General features: G+C 41.3%; 5 protein-coding genes across 5 annotated transcripts; 3 read left to right on the top strand and 2 right to left on the bottom strand. All coding sequences in view use genetic code 11, as the record gives it.

The window, feature by feature from the left end:
- Positions 1-310: 310 nt before the first annotated feature.
- On the bottom strand, positions 311-3,844 carry EGR_07946 (Regulator of G-protein signaling 4; the record flags this gene model as incomplete). The annotated part of the gene is made up of 5 exons (XM_024497195.1): positions 311-631; positions 706-869; positions 2,669-3,060; positions 3,554-3,674; positions 3,751-3,844. 5 exons carry the CDS (start codon positions 3,842-3,844, stop codon positions 311-313), a joined length of 1,092 nt encoding a protein of 363 aa, XP_024348393.1.
- A 6,559-nt stretch (positions 3,845-10,403) lies between these two features.
- On the top strand, positions 10,404-11,535 carry EGR_07947 (hypothetical protein; the record flags this gene model as incomplete). The annotated part of the gene is made up of 4 exons (XM_024497196.1): positions 10,404-10,458; positions 10,509-10,603; positions 10,633-10,686; positions 11,185-11,535. 4 exons carry the CDS (start codon positions 10,404-10,406, stop codon positions 11,533-11,535), a joined length of 555 nt encoding a protein of 184 aa, XP_024348394.1.
- Positions 11,536-12,706: 1,171 nt separating this feature from the next.
- EGR_07948 (Frataxin) lies at positions 12,707-13,243 on the bottom strand (the record flags this gene model as incomplete). Its single annotated transcript, XM_024497197.1, has 1 exon — positions 12,707-13,243. The coding sequence occupies one exon, from the start codon at positions 13,241-13,243 to the stop codon at positions 12,707-12,709; it is 537 nt and encodes a 178-aa protein (XP_024348395.1).
- Positions 13,244-14,205: 962 nt separating this feature from the next.
- Positions 14,206-19,769, top strand: EGR_07949 (WD repeat-containing protein 20; the record flags this gene model as incomplete). The annotated part of the gene is made up of 7 exons (XM_024497198.1): positions 14,206-14,275; positions 15,057-15,196; positions 15,298-15,633; positions 15,707-16,029; positions 16,083-16,505; positions 18,415-18,577; positions 19,749-19,769. The coding sequence occupies 7 exons, from the start codon at positions 14,206-14,208 to the stop codon at positions 19,767-19,769; spliced, it is 1,476 nt and encodes a 491-aa protein (XP_024348396.1).
- Positions 19,770-19,793: 24 nt separating this feature from the next.
- On the top strand, positions 19,794-20,942 carry EGR_07950 (hypothetical protein; the record flags this gene model as incomplete). Its single annotated transcript, XM_024497199.1, has 2 exons — positions 19,794-19,916; positions 20,589-20,942. The coding sequence occupies 2 exons, from the start codon at positions 19,794-19,796 to the stop codon at positions 20,940-20,942; spliced, it is 477 nt and encodes a 158-aa protein (XP_024348397.1).
- Positions 20,943-22,827: the final 1,885 nt, after the last annotated feature.

A 22,827-nucleotide genomic window follows, 5' to 3' on the forward strand; every position in this document is an offset into this window, starting at 1 on the left:
ATTTTTTGGTTTTCCCCTCCCTCGTTGGTCCTTCAAGCAACTTTGGTAACGCTTAGGATTGAAGAGAAAAGAAAACCCAAAACTCTTTGAACAGTTCATTTTACTAGTAGGTAAATCTTTTCACTTTTAAATAGTTGAGGACTCGCCATGGAGGTGGTACTGTCGGTATCAAAATGATTTGCTTCATGTACAAAACTACGCGCCTAAAAGCTCAATTTTTGTGTCCCCTTCAAGGAGGGAGTGGGTGGAGAGGCTGAATGAATGACTGAATGCGAGCCGATGCAAGTAATGCCTAGGGTGTTGTCAAGCGTCACTCAAAGGGCCTTCGACCCAATGGTAGAGCGCTGACATTGAGAATATTTGGAAGTACACTGTGAATAGATGTGGCGCCGTGATGGGTGGGTTTACGACGGTGTCGAGGTGATGCACTCTGAGCAGATCTTGAAGTAACCTCTGAGTTTGCTAGGACCGACTTCTTAAAGTTGAGGAATATTGGAGCACGCAGGAATCTTTGATAGGAGTCCTTTTCCATTAGGGCCTGAATCTTGCGTTGAGCGCTATCAAACAGATGGGCAGTTGGAGTGGACAGGAGGCTGATTGTCTTTAGGCGAGTTTTTGAGTCAAGATTTACCTAAGATAAAATTTTTTTGTGTTAAATCAAACATGTTGTTTAATAGATTATAAACTAAGGGATATTCCCCTCACTTCACGAGGCGACTGAACAGAAAGGTAGAGTTGGTAGATTTTCTGAGATTCCGTGGCAAGCATTTTTGCTGGCAATCGCCGATATTGCTCACAGGCCTCCCAAAATTGAAGATTTTCTTGGCTGAATTCACTTTCTAGGAACTGTTCGAAGAGCGCCAGACCATCTATAATAGGTACATAGATAAATAAACGCTAATTATTTGTTTATCATTCGCCACAGTTTTGATGCCAGAAAATTATTTTGTTCATACGAACAATGCAGTATTTTTTTAATACAAAATTCGTCAATTTGATTGGCAATCACCGATTACTTTCTTGTTGTTTTAATCGGCCAATTTGGTGCGAGGCATTTTGGATATTTTGATAAGGAAACAGTTACTATTTCAAAGGATAGCTACTTATATGATTGCAAAATTCTCTTAAATCTTCTCTGCAGAATTTTCCACTTTCAAATTTGCAGTCTAAAGACTTGATAGGTGCTTTTTGTTATTACCAGGTTTTCTGGCAAAGGATTTATAGAACGAGCACAGCCTGCTAAAAATTTCCATAAGATTTTTAAGAAGAAACAATGGGCGTTTTCGTTTCTGGTGCCTTTGATAAAAAACAGCTTTAAATCAAATAGCAGAATGGAATAAATGTTTAAAAGTATAACATTTTTGGCAAAAATTCCTTTGTTTTATGGCATCTTTGTAATACGGTTGGTAACTAATGTGCAAAATCTGCGGGTTTTCTTATTTTAGGTATTATTGCAAAAAAACAAAAGGGTGCTCTACCGCGACGGTTTCCTACACACACACATTTTGGTTTATTTACGGTTTACCTTCAGTACTTTATTTGCCGGTCCAATTTCCAGTCTTATTAGTGATTCTCTTCGAACGTACTTTGTGCATTTCACCTTGGAATGGGGACAAAGAAGTCACCGGACTGGTCTGACCCTGTTAACTATTAAAGTTGTTTCCGCAGGTTGTAAAACCCATCCATTCTGTCTCCGCCCCCCGCCCCTTCTCTAATCAGAAGTTACGGGTAGAAGAAAGTTGTAAATTCCTTCTTTTTCCGGGAAAAGCGTGGGCTGAGAAATTTATGGCACGGGTGATTGCATTCCCTTTTGGGTGGGGCTGGAGGCCGCCTTTAATGCCCCTACTGACGAGGCTGCAGCATTTGGTACGTCGGTGAGCCTAACTTTGTTTTGTCCGACTAAATGGCAAAGCCTTTAAAGAACAGACACTATGATTTTACTAAAGGCATAACTTTGATCTCCTCACGCGCTCTAGCTCTTCCCTCTTGCTGGACTGTCTGTTACATTCCTACTACGTAGGTATGAGTGCAGTATGGACTTTGCTTACCCCAAAATATCATAAACTCCATAAAAATTCTGAAAATTTGGCTTTTTAAAGCTGACGCTTTTGACATTGAAAAGAGGATGATATTGACGCGTTGATTACAGTCGTGGATAAAGAAGAAAATGGGAGGAAATAAGAAGTTGGCCTTGCAACTGATTTCGAGGCCATGTGATCCACCGCCTTGAAGCAATTATGTCATTTTTTGGGCCCTACTAACCGTTTCGCACGAAGAGAAAAAACAAAGTTTGTAGAGGGAATAATTTTCCCCCCAGAGAGAGAGGCTGGGTCACACCGACGACGTTTTACACCGGAAGTACTTACGCGCCCTGCTCCAGTACGTGAAAGGCACAAATCTTCTGGCAACCCTACGGTTTCCAAAACAAAACTTGTAACGTATATCCTTTTATCCAGGAAAAAATTTCGATTAAAGGGTTGGTTAGTTCCCCATTTTCTGCCTAATCTTCAGGCTGCAGAAAAAAAAACTGGTTTTTCCAAGAATCGGCAAAACAAGACGTTTTTTCCTACCAGGAGTCCTTTTAGTTGAGGAGCAATTGACACGTGTATCTTGGCATTTACTGGGCCAGAAAAAAAGAAGGTAAATTAGCCAAACAAAGGGCAATTACCCGAATCATTCAGGAGGAAATTGAAGTTAGTCTCCCACCGACGTATTTGTTCCGGTGTGACCTTTTTGAGGTGGACCTTTTTAACTCGAAAACTAGCAGCCATATTCTCATCACTGGAGACCCTTTGAAGGCTTTTCAACGTTGTAGTAGTAGTAGTAGCGCAGAAGGCCTCCGGTACCAAGTCCAACGGCGCCCTACTCGTGGGTAGGACAACGGGAATGCAATTACGGACGGTGCTTTGAAGCGCCAAAAAAGTGCTGTTATTGGCTATCCGAGCTGGTGAGGCGGCGCTACGCAGCATTGTCATCTCCGAGTGGGCTTGCAGCTGCACCGGGACAGTATGGGCACGCAGTTTCATCTGAACACCGGGTTGAGGTCTACTTGTCTCTGGGCTGCAATTGAAACAGAAAGTACTTTGTGAGATGATAGACTTGAGGACTGATAAAAGTTGGAACAACTTTTCCGCTCATTCTTTTTTTTGGTCGGGAAAATAATGTCTTTTGTTTTCTAGATGGCTTTAAACATCCCACTGTCTTGCTAAATTGGCACTTAGAGACTGTTTCAAGCGCCGACTGTTGTGCACCAAGGAAGCAGGCTGTAGTAAAAATGGATCCTACTTTCCTAAGTAGTTTCCAGGTTATTGCTCTTCATTTAAGAGGTATTTTTTGCCCAAAAATCATTTCCGGTCGTGGGGAGTACAGAAATATCATAAACGTAGGGGAAAAGGGCGAGGTGAATCCGAAGGGAGGACAAAAAGCGGGACTTCAGCAAGTCAAAACACCGAAAAGCGATTTCTTCCCCCAAAAAAGAGCTTTAATCATCCACTTGTGTATAAATAATATTTTTAAGAAAATGTGGAGGTCAAAGCGGTGCAATCGGCCTCACCTCGGTGAGTTGCGTGGCCGATTCATTGCACGAGGTGTGAGCCAAGTGGCGGCGGTGGCGGTGCTAGTAGTGTCGTCAACGCCATGCAGACCTGAACTGGGTGTGTGTAAGAGGCGCAGATCTACAAGTTAGTGGGTTCCCTAATCCTCTCGCCTCCCTTTCCCTTGTCCAACATCCCCTTCAACCCGCACCCTCACCCCCCCGCGCCAAAGTGAGTGGGATTCTCAGCACACATTGGTCTATCGTCTCGGCCAATGACCGCACTCCGTCATTGTAGTCACCCAGCCCCATGAAGAACCGATGTGTATCATGTCGCCTATTCAGTTAGAGCGATAAAAGCATCACATAATCATACTAGCTTTGGAAAGTGTTTCGAAATACGCTGAATAGAGTGTCGCATTTTTTTTCCATTAGGGGTTCAATTATGAAGGGGACAAAGTGATCCAATGGAGAGGGAGCATATTACCATATTTGGATATCTCTTGCCTCGGCTGTGGGAGTGGCGGAAATAGGTGTGGTTAGGTATGAAAAGAATTCACTGGATAAAGTAGGTGAAGAACTTAGATATGTCAGAATAACTGATTTGTTGACTTCAAGTAAATTCCCTTTCTATTTTCAGTTATCATGATGGTGTCAAAATTTGACCTTTAAAAGAGGACGGGAAAGAAGTAAGGATCTCTGGTCCTATTTTAGGCGAAGGAGACTGACAAGGTGGTGAACGTTGAAGCTTATGACTATGTGACATTCATTTGGTTTAGCAACTTCCATTGTGAAATACTTTGTCCGGTTTACGCTGCTCTACACTAAATATTGCTGTCGATATGTCGAGATTGGAGAAGATCTTTGCCACGTAATGGATGTAATTTGAGAATGTGGGTGCGGGGATACGTAGGTGGGACCGCATCTCCAAAAGTCCTCACACTGACTGTGGTGCGTTCTGTCAAACAGAGGCCACACCATTTCTTTTGTGTAAAAACTCTTCTAATTCATCACATAAAGTAGACAACCTCGAAAGTCACAGCCATCAGTTTTGGCTGAGCTTTGAATGACCACAAGAAGCTTTTTCGTTCTCAAGCACCTCTATCCGAAGCTATTCGTCTCAAGACGACTAACAATCTTGAACCACCATTTTACTTTCGGTTATTCCTTTCTACTATATTTTAAATTAAGTACAATGGATCCCTACTTTAAAATTTACCTTTTGAGCATTCATCTATAAAAAGAAAAGAAATTTGTCTCAAATTTTAATTTAATTGACGCGTCAGCTTTTTTAGTTGGGTGGGGCGGGGGGTCTTAAATGCCGTGGATGGGTCCACTTGTTAGCTTCCATTGCGCCCTCCGGCAGTTAAGGGCAATGACAATATTTCGTGGACATTTACGAGCACACTGAAAAGTAAAAGTTGTTTCTTATTTATTTCGTTTTACAAAAAAACCAACTAAATCAGCTTTTGCCCTACACTTGGTCGAAGGCTTCTGCCAGGTAAAAGGCGGGTTTTAATATTGTTGACTTTATCTGCTGATTTAATGGAGTAAATGGCAAATTTACCCTCTAAATTTTGTTAGAATATTTTTAAAAGAAGACGTCTTGCAAATTGCTATGAGTGCAGAAAAATTGCGGCCCTCCGGGTTTCCCTCCCAAGCGGCAGACGGCCCCATCGGAGGAGAAGAGTGGGACTGAGGGGCCATCCATCCCAGGAGCGCGGAGATGACCCACGAGAGGTTGAAGAGTACGATTGGATAAATAGGTAGTTGAAGAGATGCATTGGATGCTTTTAATCCATCTCCTCCAACTACCATCAAATCGCTCCGGCTGGAGTGGGTGGGTTTGATTCTCGGAGTAAAAGCGCGGCTTGTCACTTTCGGTGGATGCACAATTTTGCACTTCTCGCATACCACGCACTGGCGATTCACCGCCCACGGCTATTGGAAGGAATGTTGACCTGACAGCAGGGCCTTTTTTTGACAAAATGCGCCAAACGAAGTGCCTTTATAGGGACAAAATTCAGTCCCCTCATTCCACACCAACTCCTTTTGCCTATCAAACAGCCAGGGTCATGGGTTCGAGTTCCAACTCCGTAATAACCCTAATGTGTAATATTACTTTAGGCTGAGTGGCTCAGGTATGCCTTCAGTTGTAAGTTTTCACAAATTTGACCAATCTGAGGTCTTAGCCTCCGGCGGTGGCTGCTTCTCCTTGGTAATGTAACCATTTGGGCATTTTATTTTGTTTAGACCGGATTGCCTTACCATCAGCACAAGCCAAATGCATGTAAAAGCCTGCGCAGCTGGACACACGATCAAAACAAGCCCCGACTTGTTATATAACTGCGCAATTTGTCTGTTTACTGTTTAAACTAATCCGCTTTATTTCCCACGCAACTTTTCAAAAGGACTTGATATGAAACTTAGGTGTTCAAGCCGATTATGTTCTCTTTAAGACGTCACATCCTAGCCATAAAAGTTACCTGACACTTACACGTTTCTTAATGTTTGCTACAAAAACATTATTAGCATAAGGTATAAAAGTACATTTAAACACTGCAGATGTTCACACACAGAGTGAGAGAAAAAGAGGAAGACAAAGAAGCCGTAACCCACACAAATAACGTTTGCCTTTAACAGAAGAAATCCCAAAGTGTGGTCCGGTACCTTGTGGAATATAACACCTCAAAACAAAACAAACTTCCGAACTTTTACACGTTGGACTGCACAATCGGGGTGTGGAGGGGGCTAATAATCAAGAGTCTGAGTCTAATATGGAGACAATGCGAGAATTAATAAAAGGCAGATTTTCTCCCTCTACCTTTTGTAGCTCTCTTCATATTTTGATAACTTACGTAAGTGTCCAATAAATGACAAGTGTACTCATGTAGAACATTTTTACAAAAAAAGGAAAGTACGAGAAAAAGTCACCTTGTCAACTTGTCAGGGGACGGGGTAGGAATTGTGGGGTGGGGGAGGGATGAAAATGTTTGCCCTAAAGGGTTACAAAAAAATGATTTAAAAGCTAGAAATCCCACCATGACCTTCTTTTCCCTACATTAAGGAGCTCTATAACACCAAGTATTTCAGCGCCACCGGTTGCTGGTAGCACATTAATCTTGTAGTACTTTGGTATCCAGCCCCTTGTGTTTTCCCCCCGCGGCCAAAGTCCCATTGGTCGTGAGTGGTACGTTTTGCTACGGCAACTTTAGGCGTCTCGTTTAACTTCCTCATATTCTTACATCAAACGTTGTTTGAAAGACATCCAGGGTTACTACGGACTACGCTACACATCAAGGGTTGCAGAACTCTGCCTTATAGGTCGAGTTCCTTCTCCTACCTCACAAAAAATCGTTTTTTGCAAGCTAGTTTAAAACCACCAAATGCGGACAGCTTTTATCAAAAATGAATGAGCATTCTGCGTTTTAACCTTCAGATTTGTTTAAATCCTGCGCGCCCTTGAGGCGGTCGCTAATCCGGTTAAGCTGCGGAAAATTGGTCAGGAGATTATTTCACTCAGAAGCTATTTGCATTTCCCGTACTCATTAAAAGTATTTTTTATTACAAAAGAGTACAGAAAAAAAGTTAACTAGGCTATTTCTTATGGTAATGGGCCTGATTCTCACTTTACAAGGACCGAATCACGTAGACGAAATAATTGTTTACGCTGTTGTCGTTTCTTGTCAATTCCCTGCTCGCGTGTTTAACCGTCATGCTAGTTGCTTGCGTGTACTTCATCCAACAAAAAAAAAGAGGAAATTTCAAAACCTCTTCGACTCATTTTTGTTCCCCTCCTTCCCGCTTTTTGTTAGGAAAGTACTATGGAGTTGAGCCTCTTCCTACCCTTTAAGCAAATAATTTTTCCTTTAGAAATTCACAATTTTAAAGGCAAAATATCCACCGGTTTCAATAGATACGCATTTGGGAAAATATTTTATCCGACTTAATTGACCGTTGGAGCACAATTAGAAATGGAAGCGCGCACTTTGGTTGAGTGAAACAATTAAATGAAATATCACAAATTTCTATTGTATATGCAAATATGACTCCACTTTCAAATTAAAATTTGCACCTTCTAGTTAATGCATTGTGATCTAAGTTAGACACAAACGGCCCCACTTTATGACTCCCAAAGTTTTGGAGCCCTTACGCAGTTAAAAAAGGCTGAACTCTATTTTACAGGGCCCTATACTGGTTTATTGGGAATAAACTGCATAATGAGGGTCATTTATCCTGCTTGTCATTCATCCTGCCCTTCCTGCATCTCAGCCATCTTTAGGTTGTAGCCAAAAGGCACCAATCAAATTTGCGTTGTAATTGGGATGATTTGGGACTAGGTATAAGTTAGCTTCTGAATAAGGGGATTTAGACATGCATCTGCGTACATTGCAACAAAGGTGTGGGCAAAGTGACGTGTTTTTCACTATCATAGTGGGCCGTTATAGGTCATTTCTCTTTGGCCAGTAAGAGGGCGCAAAAGGACTGCTCTCATTTTATTGGTCAATTTGTGTTAATGTGATAGGCGTGCATTTAAAGGTCATTGGGATCAAATAGATCAATGTTTATTGACAACTTTTGGCCCTTATACAACAGAATTTTCTTACAGAAATTCCGAATCGGGAGTCAGCACGTCTCAAATGCTTTAAAACAACCCGATGGAAGCTTGTTAACATGGCAATGCTAAAATAAAAGAGGGTGGTAAATTAATTAATAGAAGGTAAAAATAGCGGTAAGAAACTAGTAAAATAGGGTAGTTGTACGCGAGATCCAAAGATTTACTGTAAATTGAAAAAAGGTGGATAAAAAATTACCTAAGGTTTTTATGAGGACTTAATTCATAAGTTTTCGAGGATTTTATTTTGAGAGGAAAATTTTGCATTCGATGGAAGATCGACTAATTTGAAGAAGCAGTGATAATGCAAGTTGTTTCGGTGCCATTCCTTCGTCAGTGTGCGTGACAAAGGGAATCTCTGCAATGTGACTGCGGACTAAAGAACCACCTTAAGTCAGGGAGCAATTTCCTCTGGTGAGAATTTTCAAAAGTTCTGACCATATTTCTGGCGGAACCTTTTTTGATCCATGTATTCATTCCAAATTAAACCAATTTAGAATCATTTCCACTAATGCCATTATAGTATCCTTCTGCATTGTTTAGATTTAAGTCACCCTTAAACGCCGGATATCAATAGGGAGTAATATCGTAAAAAATTTGTAGGGATATATTGTCATCTCGCGAGCAATTACAGTTGATTTTTTAACGACAAATATGAGGGCAAAGTTAAAACCGTTTGACGTGTATCGTTTGAAGTCAACTGAAATTTAGTACTCAAGCAAAAGTAAATTCGACCATTATTCGTTCTCGGCTTTGGTGAGCTACGTGAATTAAACCAAGTGCAGTTTTATTTAGAAGACATTATTGAGGTTGTGATACCATTAAATTCTTTGTTAAAAGAGGTTAAAACTGGGGTGTAAATACTGGAGACGGTCATTGTCAATGTTTTTCAGTCAAAAGGGCAAAGTTAAGGCCGGATCTACTTGAAGGAATTCGACTTAATATTTGAGTGAAAAAATATGCATTTTGCTGAGTTTTGACATGTTGGCAACATTGGCTGCACTTGTGTTAAAAGTGTGGCTTAACTGTTTTGGTCAGACGCATATCACTCAAATGTAAAATGACTAAAAGCGAACTACCGATAAAATTAATTTTAGATGGTGAATTGGGGGCTACAGACTTTGAGCACACAGTTAATACACACTTTGTCGAACGCATAAAGTGCCATCTGTTGGGTTTCCGGTTAAAGTCGTTAAATTGCACTAACATATTGGATACGTGTGAGCTATTTATAGGCTCGAAGATAAGCACTTTAGTTTAAAATGCGGCGCGTTGCTAAAGAAAGGCAAAGCCGTCTTCTTATATGATTAAAAAATGATTGAATTGCAAAGAACTAAAGAGCGACGACAAATGTTGAACCAGGAGAGGCATGTGGTAAAAGGAGGGTCATTGCTGTGTAGGGGGATGAGTATATCAATCCTAACTGTCTAAATTTTAACTTAAAATTTATGACAGGTAAGCAAGAAAGCGCGACATCCTCAAGTGATGAAACTGAAAATGGCTGTCAGAGTATAAGGCGGTGTAGGCAAGTGGAAATCAAATGGGTGGTCAAGCTGTCCACATTCGTAGTTACATTGGCAATTCCATGATAAAAAGAACGATGTTGTACACTTCATTAAAAAATCAACCCATGCGCAATAGCCACCACATTTTTTTGCAAAGCAGCACAAATAACTCAGTGTTTTCAATCTCGATGGAAGTATGCCTCATGCAATGAAACTGTTTTATTATGACGGTTTGTAAAAAACCCACTTCAAAGATAAATTGCCGATAAAAGCACTTCATATCGCTGATGTCATAGAACATTTTTGAGCTAGCAAATATGCTTGATGAATAAGTATAGTGTAACATATAAACTTGGCCAAGTTAATCCCATGAAATATAGTTACGCAAATCATGCGCTACATGTCTTAGGTAGTGACTAGAATAGCTCTAATTTAACACGTTTTTAATTTTTTGTTGTGTTTATGTTTAAAGATAATTAGATTTCATGTTTTACGTAGTTAGCCATCCACGGCCAATAATGTTTATTTGACTCGAACCTTATTACCGTCTCTATTTCGACCTTGGCAAACCTAATAAATTTTATGCTTTCGGCATCTAAGCTCTTCACAAGTTTATGCCAACCACAGTTTTCAGGAGTTATAACTACTCGGTAATTGTCAACATTTTAACAAATGCTAAAGATCGCAATTGGTTGACCCCACTAAAATATCTTTCAATGCCCTCGTAGAAGTAATAATTTTCCTATCTGTTATGGTCGTTGGTAATACTGGAGTGCTCTTGACCCTCCACAATCTCAAGATTACAAGTAATTTACTTACTATTTAGTAGGTTAAGATCCCTCTGTCATATTTCTAGCGGCAGATAATGAACCGCACTACACAAACCCATTCTCCACTGCTGATATTTTATTCACCATATCATTTATTATCTGCGCACTTTTTACTGCAGAAGTAAGACATCTACTTGCTACAAATTTTAGGTTGTTATACGACTTTTAATAACTGGTCGACGCGTTATAAGACTCCCCATTGACGTAAGAGAATTCTGATTCATTGTAACAACTTACTACAATTTGCGAGAGCTCACAGAGTGAATCTATTTACTTTTTGCTTTTTAAGCCTAGTTTATGCACAATTTTCTAAGGTGTCATAAAACGAGTAGTGCCAATTTTTTAGGCTTATCTTAAGTAATTTTACGATACAATACTTTAGTTAAAATTTGTGGGTACTAGACCATACCATTGTGCTGACGATAATTATCATTCTCTTGAATTACTTAGATTATAGATGCTACTGTTGTATTTGCAATTCTTGGCGTGATTGTATGGTGTTGCATAGTCAAACCTCACCCATTTATCTCTGATGTGACTTTGTTGGCTGTTTACCTTCGCTTTGTGAGACTCCCACGTTTGTGCTGCGGTAAGACGTCTAAATTTCCTGTTTTAAAAATGCGCTTCCCTTGTACGATGTCGAAGCTGAGACTAAGGCTTTGATCATACCCTATAGGATTAACCTCTTTGGAAAGCATTCAGTATAGAGCAACGGTTGCCCACTATCAGCAGGACGAATCGTTTCGCCAGCACAACCTTAACTCCATGCAGCATCGACTGGACATTAATGAATTGGAATTGCAGCAGCTGCGTCAATACGTCTATGCAAACCGCGGTTTGGTGCCTCCGGACTGCTTGTCTCACGATTTCAGCACAAACAGCGAAACAGTAGATTCTGATCAGTTCTGCCGACTTCATGACGATCTTCAAGATCTTCGATGCTGCCCATTAAACGAGGAGCCTGATGAAGAGTCCGGCTCTGGTATGTCGAAATTTTCTGAGTCCAGTTACTCTATCATGAGAATATGCTGTACTATGATTTGGTGCCTTTAGCCGAATCCGGTGAGGACAATTTGGCCTTTAATTTGACTTGTGGAGAAAAAAATGAAGACCGAGTCCAAGCCTGGATAGAGAATTGCATCCAAGATACGGTATGTTTACTTTTTAGGGAATGGTTTAATATCCAGGTGCAATTATTCCTGCGTCTTCAAAGTGCAAATACAACCGCACTTTAATTACTTGACTTCCAACCTAGGCTCAAGAATGATTACTTGGATCATAAGAGCTAGATCATTTTGAAGTTATACGCGAAAAACCTAAGAGCTGCATCAAATAAATCCATGGCTTTCCTGAGAGTTCGATAATAATGCAAAGAAATCAAACCCGATTGCGGACCGACAGATGTAAAATAACATATACGCATTTTCTTGTGTATTCGCCTTGTTAGAAATAAAGTTTTGCACACGAACGTGCAAATATTATTCCCTGTCATTGCTAATGACAACCACAGTAAGGCAGCAGTACCTCTGCATTAAGGAGCCATAGTTAGCAAGTGCTTGTAATAATCTTAACGTACTACATTCGATGGTATCTCTAAAGATGGCGAAATCCTCGAATTATTACATACACGCATATAGAGTTAAGCATTCTGCAGTCTATTTTTAAGTCTGATAAGGATTATTTAACCAACTTGTAATTGTTTCCAGGTTGTCATGGTAGCAAAAATGTCACAAGCTAAGGAGGCAAACAATTGGTACTAGACACGAAAATACACGTATTACATTCATGCCCATCACAGATCTGCATTTTTTGCTTTTAGAAGTGCGACTCTCGACCTAGCAACGTCGACAGCTAAATGTGTCCAGCATTAACGACAAACCACATCCAGTTATTTTCCTTACTGCACCATCACTATGTTTCACACCAGACCTGTCAACATTTTTGCGCTAACACAAAGAATTTAAAACGATTTACTTTCAAAAACTACAACCGAGGGATTCCCTCAAGTCGCGAAATTCGGGAGAGGTTCGGATGGGCTATGTCAGAGTTGTAAAGTCATCAAAAATAGTATTTGACTACTCTAATATATTTCACAACACTTTACAACATTGTTAACGGGCATATATCGCCCAATGACCAAACATAAATCAAACAAGCATTCACAGCACCCGATTGTAGTGAAAACTAAATATTAAAAAACTCACTACCTTTATTGGAAAAACAACTACAAATCCAGTCGAGGTTTCTTGAACACAATATTGGCTTGTAAGATTTCCGAAATTTCACTGGAAAGGAGCTGAAATAAATCACTCTGGTCGTGACGATAGATCCACGAGCCATTCGAAGGGTTGTAGTCATATCGTTTAGGGCCACTTTTTGGAGAGGATAGCCAGATCTGCTTATTAGGAGTCTGTTTGTTCAAAACGTACGTCCCATGCCGAGATCCAAATTTGATTGTCAAAACTCCGTCAGAATAGGAAACGTCATATTCTGAGCCAAGATCAAAGTTATCCGAAAGATCCTCAAATGCATTAGTTAAATACTCCAAAACGTGTTCGCTTAGTTGCTTGAATTCAGTGCATGATAGGTTCGAAGTATTTGAAGTGGTCACAGGAGGCAGCGTTGCGTATTTTATACAAGGAGCTGTGTCAACATACCCGAAGTACCCTTGAGTTAAAAGATAGGAAGTGGGAAACTTTTGACTTGTGGATCGGCCAGATCGAAGGAAAAAACGTGCAAGGTTTGTTGCTGATGTGGACATTGGCAAAATAGAAACCCGCAAACAAAAAGCCCCCATCAGCCTCACAATTTCAAATCAGGCCGCAATTTAACGAAAACGCCAAATGAAAAACAAGACTTAGAAAACAATAGTATGAAATTAAAATCACTACCCACTGTGATTAAAATTTACCTTAAAAGTAGCACATTTTGTCAGTTTATTACAACCAGTTTTGAATAAAACTACCCCTATAAAGGTATACGAAAATCCCTAAAGAATAGAAGCAACTCAAGAATTGAAAATGTATTTGCATGTTAAGACTTTACCTTAACATGTAGGCACACAGTTTGCTGCAACAAAGTGCCATAACAGATGTTAGACAACGTATAAATGCGCCAAAGCATTGCCACCACCTAATATATGGTGATTCAGTTACGCGTTGTTTGTTTAACTCTCGGTTTTGGCAATGGGTCACTTCGCGTCCTGACCACTATACTTCTGCCAAGCCGACTGGACCCTGGACTATACCGGTATCCCCTAGCATTTCTGTAGGTTATATTCGTAGATTCTACCACAATATTATATTTTTTTTAACTAGATAAGTCCAAGGCACCCCAGTAGCAGCAGTATAACGAAAACCAGATTTTGAAGGGCATTCTTCCTGTGTTCCGCTGTCAAGTGATAGAATTTGGCTGGGCAGAAGAAGTGCGATTTTACGGGTGGCAGAACCGCTAACAACCCTAGACAATAGAGCTAAAAATGATGTTGAACTTCGGTTTTTATTCAAGTTCCATGTTTTGCAGGAAAGCTATTGCTATCCAAAGCGGAAATATCAATCAACCGTCTGGAAAGGCTTCTTTGTGCAAATGCCCACCATACCTGTATAAAGGTGGCGATAACACGGATCCACCATAACTCCTACACTTCTCTACTAGCTAGGTAGCACCCAATAATATGCATTACATCAGATTGTTCTTAAATGTCGATTTTGGTAAATCGTCACTATGTATTTTGGCCAGTGTACCACGCTAAGTGGACTGGCCTCCGAGCCATACCAGTGGCCCTTCTTCCTAAGTATCTTTAGCTCTCGGTTTTAGAAGGATTACTCCGTATTTTGGTTCTTGTTCCTTTTGCAGTGCAAATTTTGCCATGGACTATTTAAGTACTCTTACCTAGTCTGTAAAACTTGAGGTAACCGAAAATATTTCAGCGGTATTTAAAATTATAATTAGAAGTTTACACGCTGATTTTTGCCCAAATCTTTGATTCACGGAATAGATTTAAAGGTATGCAAACAAAAGACATGCGCTTTTTGTTAGGAATTCTTTGTAATATTTTATACGTTAATCATTTTCTGATTTTAGCAGGCAACTTAATTTTCCAAAAAATTTTTTTTTGAATTTCTTATTAGCGGCTCATCTTCCAAAACTTTTGAATCTCTATCACGTTCGTGGATCATATATTATTTAATTTGTACTGAGGTTTTAAACATTTGCTTTGTCGCGGACTTATCAAAACGCCGTGGTAGAGTTTCTGTGCATAACTTCTTATGGTATTAAATCATCTTGCTCAAGCGATCGACGATGTCCATTCACTATGGACATAAAGATGTTTTAGAACATTTCGAGACTCCTGAAGGTGCATATAAATTGAAGTCAGTTGTATCGCCTAAGTGTCTCCCCAGTATTCCCCAATCTGGTCGCTTGTCCTCAGTTCGACTATCATTCTGTGATAGCAGAAGTGTGTGCTGCATTAATTCTGGAAGGGATATCTGTATTTACCCCATTTCAGGGTGTCGAGTATGCTTTATTTTCCACTTATTTCTGTTTTTAGATGTTTGATTCCCATGCCCCAGGAAAGCAAACGTTCAAAACATCTGCTCCCGTTTGTCATGATTTCGGTGTTTCATCTTTACTGCTCGTGGGTTTCTCCGCGGGTGAGATTCATATGATTGATCCATTCCACAAAGAACCTTGCAAAGTCTTCAACGAAGAGGTTGGTTTTGTTAGCATGTGAAAATTTGAAACTTCTCCTAGAAGTACATTGAACATACGGCAGTGACCTGTATTAGATGGGTCCCCTATTCCACGAATCAGTTTTTGGTGGCTCATACAAGTGGACACATGTACCTCTACAGCGAAGAACTTCCCTGCTGTCCTACTCCTCCTGTCTATCAGCTGTTCAAAAGGGGCCCTAGCTATGTTGTATACACTTGCAAGACGAAATCCACCTGCAACCCCCTTTACAATTGGGCCCTCACAAATATCCTCGCTGACTCCGTACAGTCCAAAATCTCCGAAGATTGCGACGTTTCTACTGCTCCCCTCTCATCCATTAATCAGTTCTCATTTTCTACCTGTGGAAAGTATCTGGCTGTTGTCAGTGAGGATGGTTACCTTCGCGTCTTCAGCTACCATCAAATGCAGTTATATGTAGGTGAATTTTTTAGCCAGCTTCTTCTTTTTTGGATGTAATAGTTACAGGATTACTGTTTGCTCTTTCAAGGGTTTCATGCGCTCCTATTTTGGCGGTCTCACGTGCGTGGATTGGTCGCCAGACGGCAAGTACGTTGTCGTCGGTGGACAAGATGATCTAATTACCATTTGGTCCTTCAGCGCCCAAGCTGTGATTTGTCGGGGTCAGGGCCATAAGTCGTGGACCAGTGTGGTTCGTTTTGACCCTTTTGTCTACCCTCCTTCTCTCTGCAATGGTACTGCTGTAATGCGAGACCTTGCAACGAGCTCGGATCGACTCTCTCCGAACGGGGATCCGCACCAACACCATTCCTCTCCATCCGCTGATAGTGACTCAGCCTTCCGTACTTATCGGTAAACATATCTGTCCATACGCTAACAGCCACTAAATCTTCTTTCATTTTTAGTTTGGGTTCGGTCGGTCAGGACACATTTCTTTGTCTCTGGGAGCTGACAGAGGACGTCATTCGTCAGGGCCTCCGTTTCTCCTCTCATTTCCATCAGTCCACAGGCAACGGGCGTCAAAATTTGGGAGGACTGCCCACCTTTTCTGCTTCCAACTTCACCTCTGCCTGTACCGATGGCTCAATGGACGGGTTAGAGAAAATCCGCTCTATTCCTCGTAATAGTGGTGGTGGTGGGGTCAAGCGCAAGCCCTTCCTCAGTAGCTTCCGCTCATCGTTACCACTTACTTCGCGGCATTCGGAGCAGAGCGATGCATCTGGCAAGTCCTCCGTCGTCTCGGATAACTGTTGCCACTCCACCCTCGGTGATAAACGTCCTGCGGATGGAGTTAACGGAAATAACCTATCTGCCGTTTTGTCTAGGGAGTGAGTACAAATGCTTTTCTTTTCGTGCCACTGGAGAGTCTTTGTTAATGGCTACCTTTTGTTAGTTGCTCCAAGTAGTGAGTGAAATTTCACTTCTTTTTGTCTGCAAATCTTTGTAGGAGCAAATGTGTTGGTAGTTTACTAATTCCAAGGTATTTCATTCTATTTATTTTATTAATAAGTGATGAGAACCTTCAGAATGCAATCGTTCATCTAATTTGTGCGCACAAAGCCGTCTAGTTGTTCTGCTCTTTGCTTACTTTGCTTATTTGTTCCAAACCATCTGCCACTGCCGACTTTACTTTCGGTAGATCTACTATGGACTCGCATCCAAAAAACGAAACAGATATGCTGACCTCTTTCATATTCGAGCATCAGTCCCTTTTGTCAAAAATACGTGTTTTTACTAACAAAATCAATCTTCTGTTTGAAGCGGTAGAATTGTATCACTCGTAATATCATTATTGTCATGAACGATTAGATTTTTTTTGAAGATTGGCTGACAGGTTTAGTACCTATGTCATTGTCACTCTACCTATCCGCGACTTAGATAAAGATCTCGTTATTATCGTGCTCTTTGGTCCACTGCTCTTTTATGGAAGTTTCTTTTAAAAATTACGTAATTTTCTGCATATTTTTCCATTGTCTTAGGGGGGAGGGGGAAGGAGGTCAATTTCATCCTGATGTCGAAACACCAACTACTCGTTTTGCTGACCAATCCAGTGATTCTTTTTACCAAGCCAGCGCAGCCCCCTCTCCTTTTGTTTTCCTTACTCCACGAACTGACTATCCTTTCTTGGTGAAAAAAAGGAATGAAAGGAGGAAATCGAGTTCCTCCTGCTGCTTGGCATGCAAATCTTCTCCTCATTCCATAGTTTTTTCTCCTCTTCTAATTCTCCAGCTATTATACATTTGCTTTTACCTATTGCACGGTTAGTTTCCCTTAAAATCAGCCTCGAATCACTTTCTGGTGCATCTGGCGCATGTCTTAAAGGCCTTTTGTTTCAGAGACCTTAGATTTTAAAGCACACACACTAGTGGTGTAGCACTTACAGTCGGCTCTGGATATTTCGCCACTCCTTTATTATCTTTCCTTTTGGCAAACATCAACCCAGTCTAAGACTCTTGTTTACGTGACAAATGTCAGGGGGGAAGGCATTTGGAGTACCCCATGCTCTTTCACAATACACTTTAATTAGACTGGCATTTCAATTAATTAAGGTGGTTGCTTTGTTTACCCTCCATTGGTTGATTTTGGCAACGCTGGGCATTAGTCTCCCATGCCAGGTAAATGTTATGTGATTTGCTCCTTTGTTTTTGCTTTGTAAAAGCGGCAAAACCAAATTGAATATGTAAATGTATTCTTCTTCATGCGCCTTCTTCCGCCCAAGCCTGCAGTTGTCCACTTCACGTTTACGAACCATAAATGGGCTTTTTAATTTCGTATTTGTTGGCGGTCATGAAAATGGGGATTAAAAAGGCAGTTCTGTATGCAAATGTAAGTTACTTATGTATCTGCTGATTGCGTGATGAAGCAAATTATCCACATCCCTCGGCTACTTGACACATTGAATTGCGTCGATGCGCAAATATCGCTATGGTAATGTATTGAACACCAAAAAAAAAGGAGGAGGCCATATCATTCGAAATCCCTGGAGAGAGGAAGGATTTTATTTTCTGTTCCCTCGACTTCATTATTTGACGGCGGTACATCTGCCCGGGAGCTTTTCTCCACATAAACAATTCATTGCGAACGTGGTCGTTATCAATAGTCCGCAAGTGTTCAGCAATCTCTCCATAAACAACGAGCCTTCTCGTCACCAGTGCGATTGCAAAACACCTTAGTTTGACTCTGTTGAGTTTAGTGCTGTGGATTTGTTACGTTTTCTCCTATTTTTTTGCCTTCCAGTCTCCTGGGAACTCCGAATTGTCCGCGTTTGTCGGACGTGCCGATTTTAGAACCCTTTGCCAAATTCGGCATCACCAGCGACCTGATCACGGACCTGGTCTTTCGAGAAGACAGCATCAATCTCGCCTTTCAACAGGGCGTCACTCTTACCTACACTCGGCCCGTACGTTTTTTCAGCCTTTTTAACTTAACCGTTCCCTTTGTTATTGATGGGCTTTCCTCCTACCGTTTCTTTCCTATTTTTCATTTTCTCCTAATTTTCTTTCATCTTTTTATGCCATATGGAGGGTGTAACAGCTCTTCATTCGTCACACAATTTCGACTCGTTTGAAGTAGTTCTGAATTTGCTAGAGCATAGCCAAATGATCAATTTAGCCCTGGGGATTTAGGGTTAAAAGTAAGGAAAAAGTAGTTGATGCTCCTTTGTCAATAAAGTGTTGAGCTAAGTTGAATGCTCTCCACAATCTGTATGGAGTTTATGCTGAATGCTTACCTGTGATGGCGATGATGTTGGTGGCAGTGATTTAAAGTGAGTGTCATAGGCAGGCGGGTAGGCAATCGGAGATTTCATAAATAATGCAATAACATTAACACAGCTATAGCAAGATGGACCGTTTGAGACAGGCTGAAGCACAAATGTCCATATTTTATTGTTTAGCTAGTTAAGTCTACTGTGCTTGCTGCTATGGGAGACGCAACTTGTTTATTAAGCTATTGAAATACAGTGACTTGAGTGTATTATGCATATTGTCTCACTCAGCGAATCTCTTTCCCTCCCTCCCCCCTCCTACTTTCCCTCTTCGTCTCCCTTTTGCGTAGTCTTTGGGTTTACTTACAAAGTCACGGCTGGGAAGTGAAAGTATAATAACTGGAGTTTGTCGGTGAGTGAGGTTGGATCCTGTCAAGTTAATCAGGAGAGGCAAAGACTTCAACCCGTACCCTTTTTTTACCCACCTGTTTGCATAACCCGCAAAGTACGGCGTGTGTGTGTACGTGATCACCGCTTGACTTCCGTGACACACGGTGGTACTATTTTGGTTGACCTTGACCTAGTGGTAATTGCTAAGTGCGTCTAACGTCTCTCCTGACCAATCATGGAAAGTAGATGCCATCTCTAGGTCCGAGAAGTTGCAGAATGTTAGGGAATTCAACAGGAAAAGAAAGTGGAGCCCTTTATTAGGGGCTGCAGACATCCATTCCCCCTTCCCACTAGAAATGCATATTGTTTGCTTCTAAAGGCCACTGAATCAGAAGGCAGATTTGCTTTGTTCAAATGTCATATTTAGTTGAAATTTCTAATCGAAAAGAGTGTGGATTTATTCTTTATTCCGCAGGAAGAATCTCATCGCTCCTAGTAACGCGATGCTACCAAGTGACAAATGTTTGTGCAGGCTTCCATGCACCTTGTTGGAAAGGTGGGAGAAGGGATCTATCGTGTTGGGGATTTAATTGTCGAAGCTTCTCGTCTTGGAGACGTTATGTTAGCAGATCGTTTCACTGAGGTACGGCACTCAAGGCGACTCATGGTTCTCCCAGTCCCGAGCCAGTCCGCTTTACACCCGAGAAGGGGGTGGAAGCCATGCACCATGTCTTCACATGCGACAAGGGCATTCAAGGACCTTTAATTTGTTCTTTACTTTTTCAAACAGGTTATAAACAATCGTGGCATTGGGAGAAGGCGGTTTATTGACTCGCCGACTGACTCACTTGTGATGAAAAGTGGCTTTTGTATTCTAACGCACCATTGGTTGCCCCCTAACTATCTACTCACCACCCATCCCATACTCCTTCTAAGATCCATAACATTTCACCCCCGGAAGACGATACTTCGTTTGTGCACCTATGTGTGTGTGTGGTGGACTGTGGACGGAGTGCCTCACTTTGAATCTCCTTCTGAAGGCTAAACAGCAGTCGTGATTGAGATGTCGATACAAATCGGATGTAAGTAGAAAAAATTTTATCAAGTCTAAGCAGTTTCAGTCCTTGCAAACCACGAGTAAGGGTTTACCACTCCGTTCAGCTCCGATTTTGGAAGCTGTGTATCTATCTCCTTTTCGAAGACGACGGGGTTTATCCATTTCCCCTTGCTTAAGAGGAAATAGGAGCTCTTATTCTGTTTGCCTAAGTGATAAATGAGTCAGCATGGACAGACAGACCATTTTCTTGCTTTACAGCAGATGGAGAGCTGCTCAGCAGCAGTAGCTGCCGGTGATTTGAGCATCTTTGACACCTCCCATCTCGTTGATGACAGTGGAGCCGTTGAAGTCGATGACGACGATGTTGACGTCGACGAAGGTGGAGTTGATGTGGATTGTGTTGAGGTAGTGGACGATGTGAACGACGATGTCGAGGTATCACCAGCCCACATACGTGGTTCGTTGTCGAATGCCTCGGCGACGAGTAGTACTATCGCCACACCTACCAACAGCAACCACCAATTACGTCATCACGCTCTCTCTCCTGGTTTGCAGCACCGACTCTCGCGATCTCCGTTCGTGCCTGAGTCTGCTGGTCAGGCGCTGCGGTGATTGGGATGATGATAATACTGATGTCTTTCATTCTCTACCCCTCCTTTTCCCACTCCTGCCTCCCCCCTCCGCCTTTGTCAGTCCGTTTTAGTATCATCTGGTGTACGTGCTCGTGTGCACTTGTATCTAGGCCATCTTGGTTCCCGACATCTTTGTAAATTCAAGCAAATTATATATATGTAAGTAGAGGATGCTTTCTTGGTGGTGATTGGTTGGAATTGGTCTGCTGTCGACAGGCGGGCTGTCCAATCAGATTAGAGCATATCGGCGTAGGTCATTCTGTATCATCCCATCCACTCTGACAGGATTTCAGGATGATGTATTTGATTAAAACCATTGGGATGTTAGCATAAGTGGGATGGGTGAAATGTTATAGTCTCCAGATGGGCTAAACGCTGGGAATGTAGTTTTGTCGTACGCCAGTGCTTCATAAGTGAGGCGGTGGTTAGCTCTAATTAGAAGGGGACTAGAGCAAACTTTCAGCTTTGTGTTTGTACTTTGCGATTTGTATTCGCGTTTGCAGAAAGCAAGCTGGTCGGTGAGGATGTCGTGGTTTGGATATGTCGCCTCTGGGGTGAGTGGGACTCTTCGTTGATTGGTGCGCTGTCAATAGAATCAGGTTTTTTGATTACTTCTTTATCGTCGCCAGAATGTAGGTTTTTTACTAACTCGATTAGATCTATGACGAATTGGTTCTTCAAGTTCGTATAAACATAGATTTTGTGAAAAAAGTATTCAAGTCATTTCGTCTTATCAGAGATTGTGCACTTATAATTTTTACTAATAAAGTATAAGTAGCAGTAGTCGCCTTGTTTATGATTCACACCTGGTCTTGGAAGGCGCGGTCGATTTCTTGCGATTTGTTAGTCTTTTCATGGATTTAATCTTTGCGTTCCTCAGCTGTGTTCACAAGAAAAACCTAAAAACTCGTTTTTTTTAATCCAACGGTTACTTTTAACCTTCGTTGAGATTGTATCAACCGGGGGTTTGGGGGGGGGGGGGGGGAGGAATCACACGAGCTTGCTCAAAAAAACACGGTAACTACATTACTTCGTATAAAAGTGATGTATTATTGTGATTTACAGCAAATCCAATTTAATTTTCTCCAACCGTTGTACATAATCCTGTCAAAGCTATCAGCCCTTTAAGCGGTTTAAACCCCCGTAGTTTTAAATACTTAATTCACGGGTTTAACGCTAGACCAGGCATAGATACGCAAAAATTCTCATTCATGACACTGAATACCTCCAGGTGAGATGAGAGTCCATGAGACGTCTTGATCTATCTTGACGAAGCCTTGAATGCAGCCTACGCTCCCCTTTTCTCCTGCTCGCTCTTACCCACTCGTCTAGCAAACACTGTCGTAAACTCGTCTCTCCCTTGTTTTATGCTTTAACGGCAATGACCTCTACGCGGAAACAGATACATAAGTAGGATCACTTAAACTTCTCGAACAAAATGACAGCAATAAATCAAAAGAAGTCAATAAGAAAAACCCAAAAGTTTAGTTATGATCTTCATTTGATCAAAGAGCATTTACGGTAGGTAATATGTATTATTTGTGGCAAATATTCGTGGTTGACTTGGCTCACTTTTATAATAAGATACTAGACATTTTATTTTAATTTAGTAAAGACGTTGAAGTTATTGAAATATTTCCGTAGTCTTCATTTCCAAATCTGTCTCCATCACGATGAGAAATTGGTGAGGTGAAACGGAGAAGTATATGACGGCATTACTGAGGCGCTTTGTTCTTCACGTCACTTGAGTGCTCTTAAAAATGCCGCATGACAAGAGGTCTGATTCAGGCTTCCACTTTAGATGAATTTGCTCTCACCTCTGGCTGATTATTTATTGCCTCTATCGGCATTACATGATATCGTAA

Source organism: Echinococcus granulosus, assembly GCF_000524195.1.
Source record: "Echinococcus granulosus chromosome Unknown EG_S00091, whole genome shotgun sequence".
NCBI classification, from domain to species: Eukaryota; Metazoa; Platyhelminthes; class Cestoda; order Cyclophyllidea; family Taeniidae; genus Echinococcus; species Echinococcus granulosus.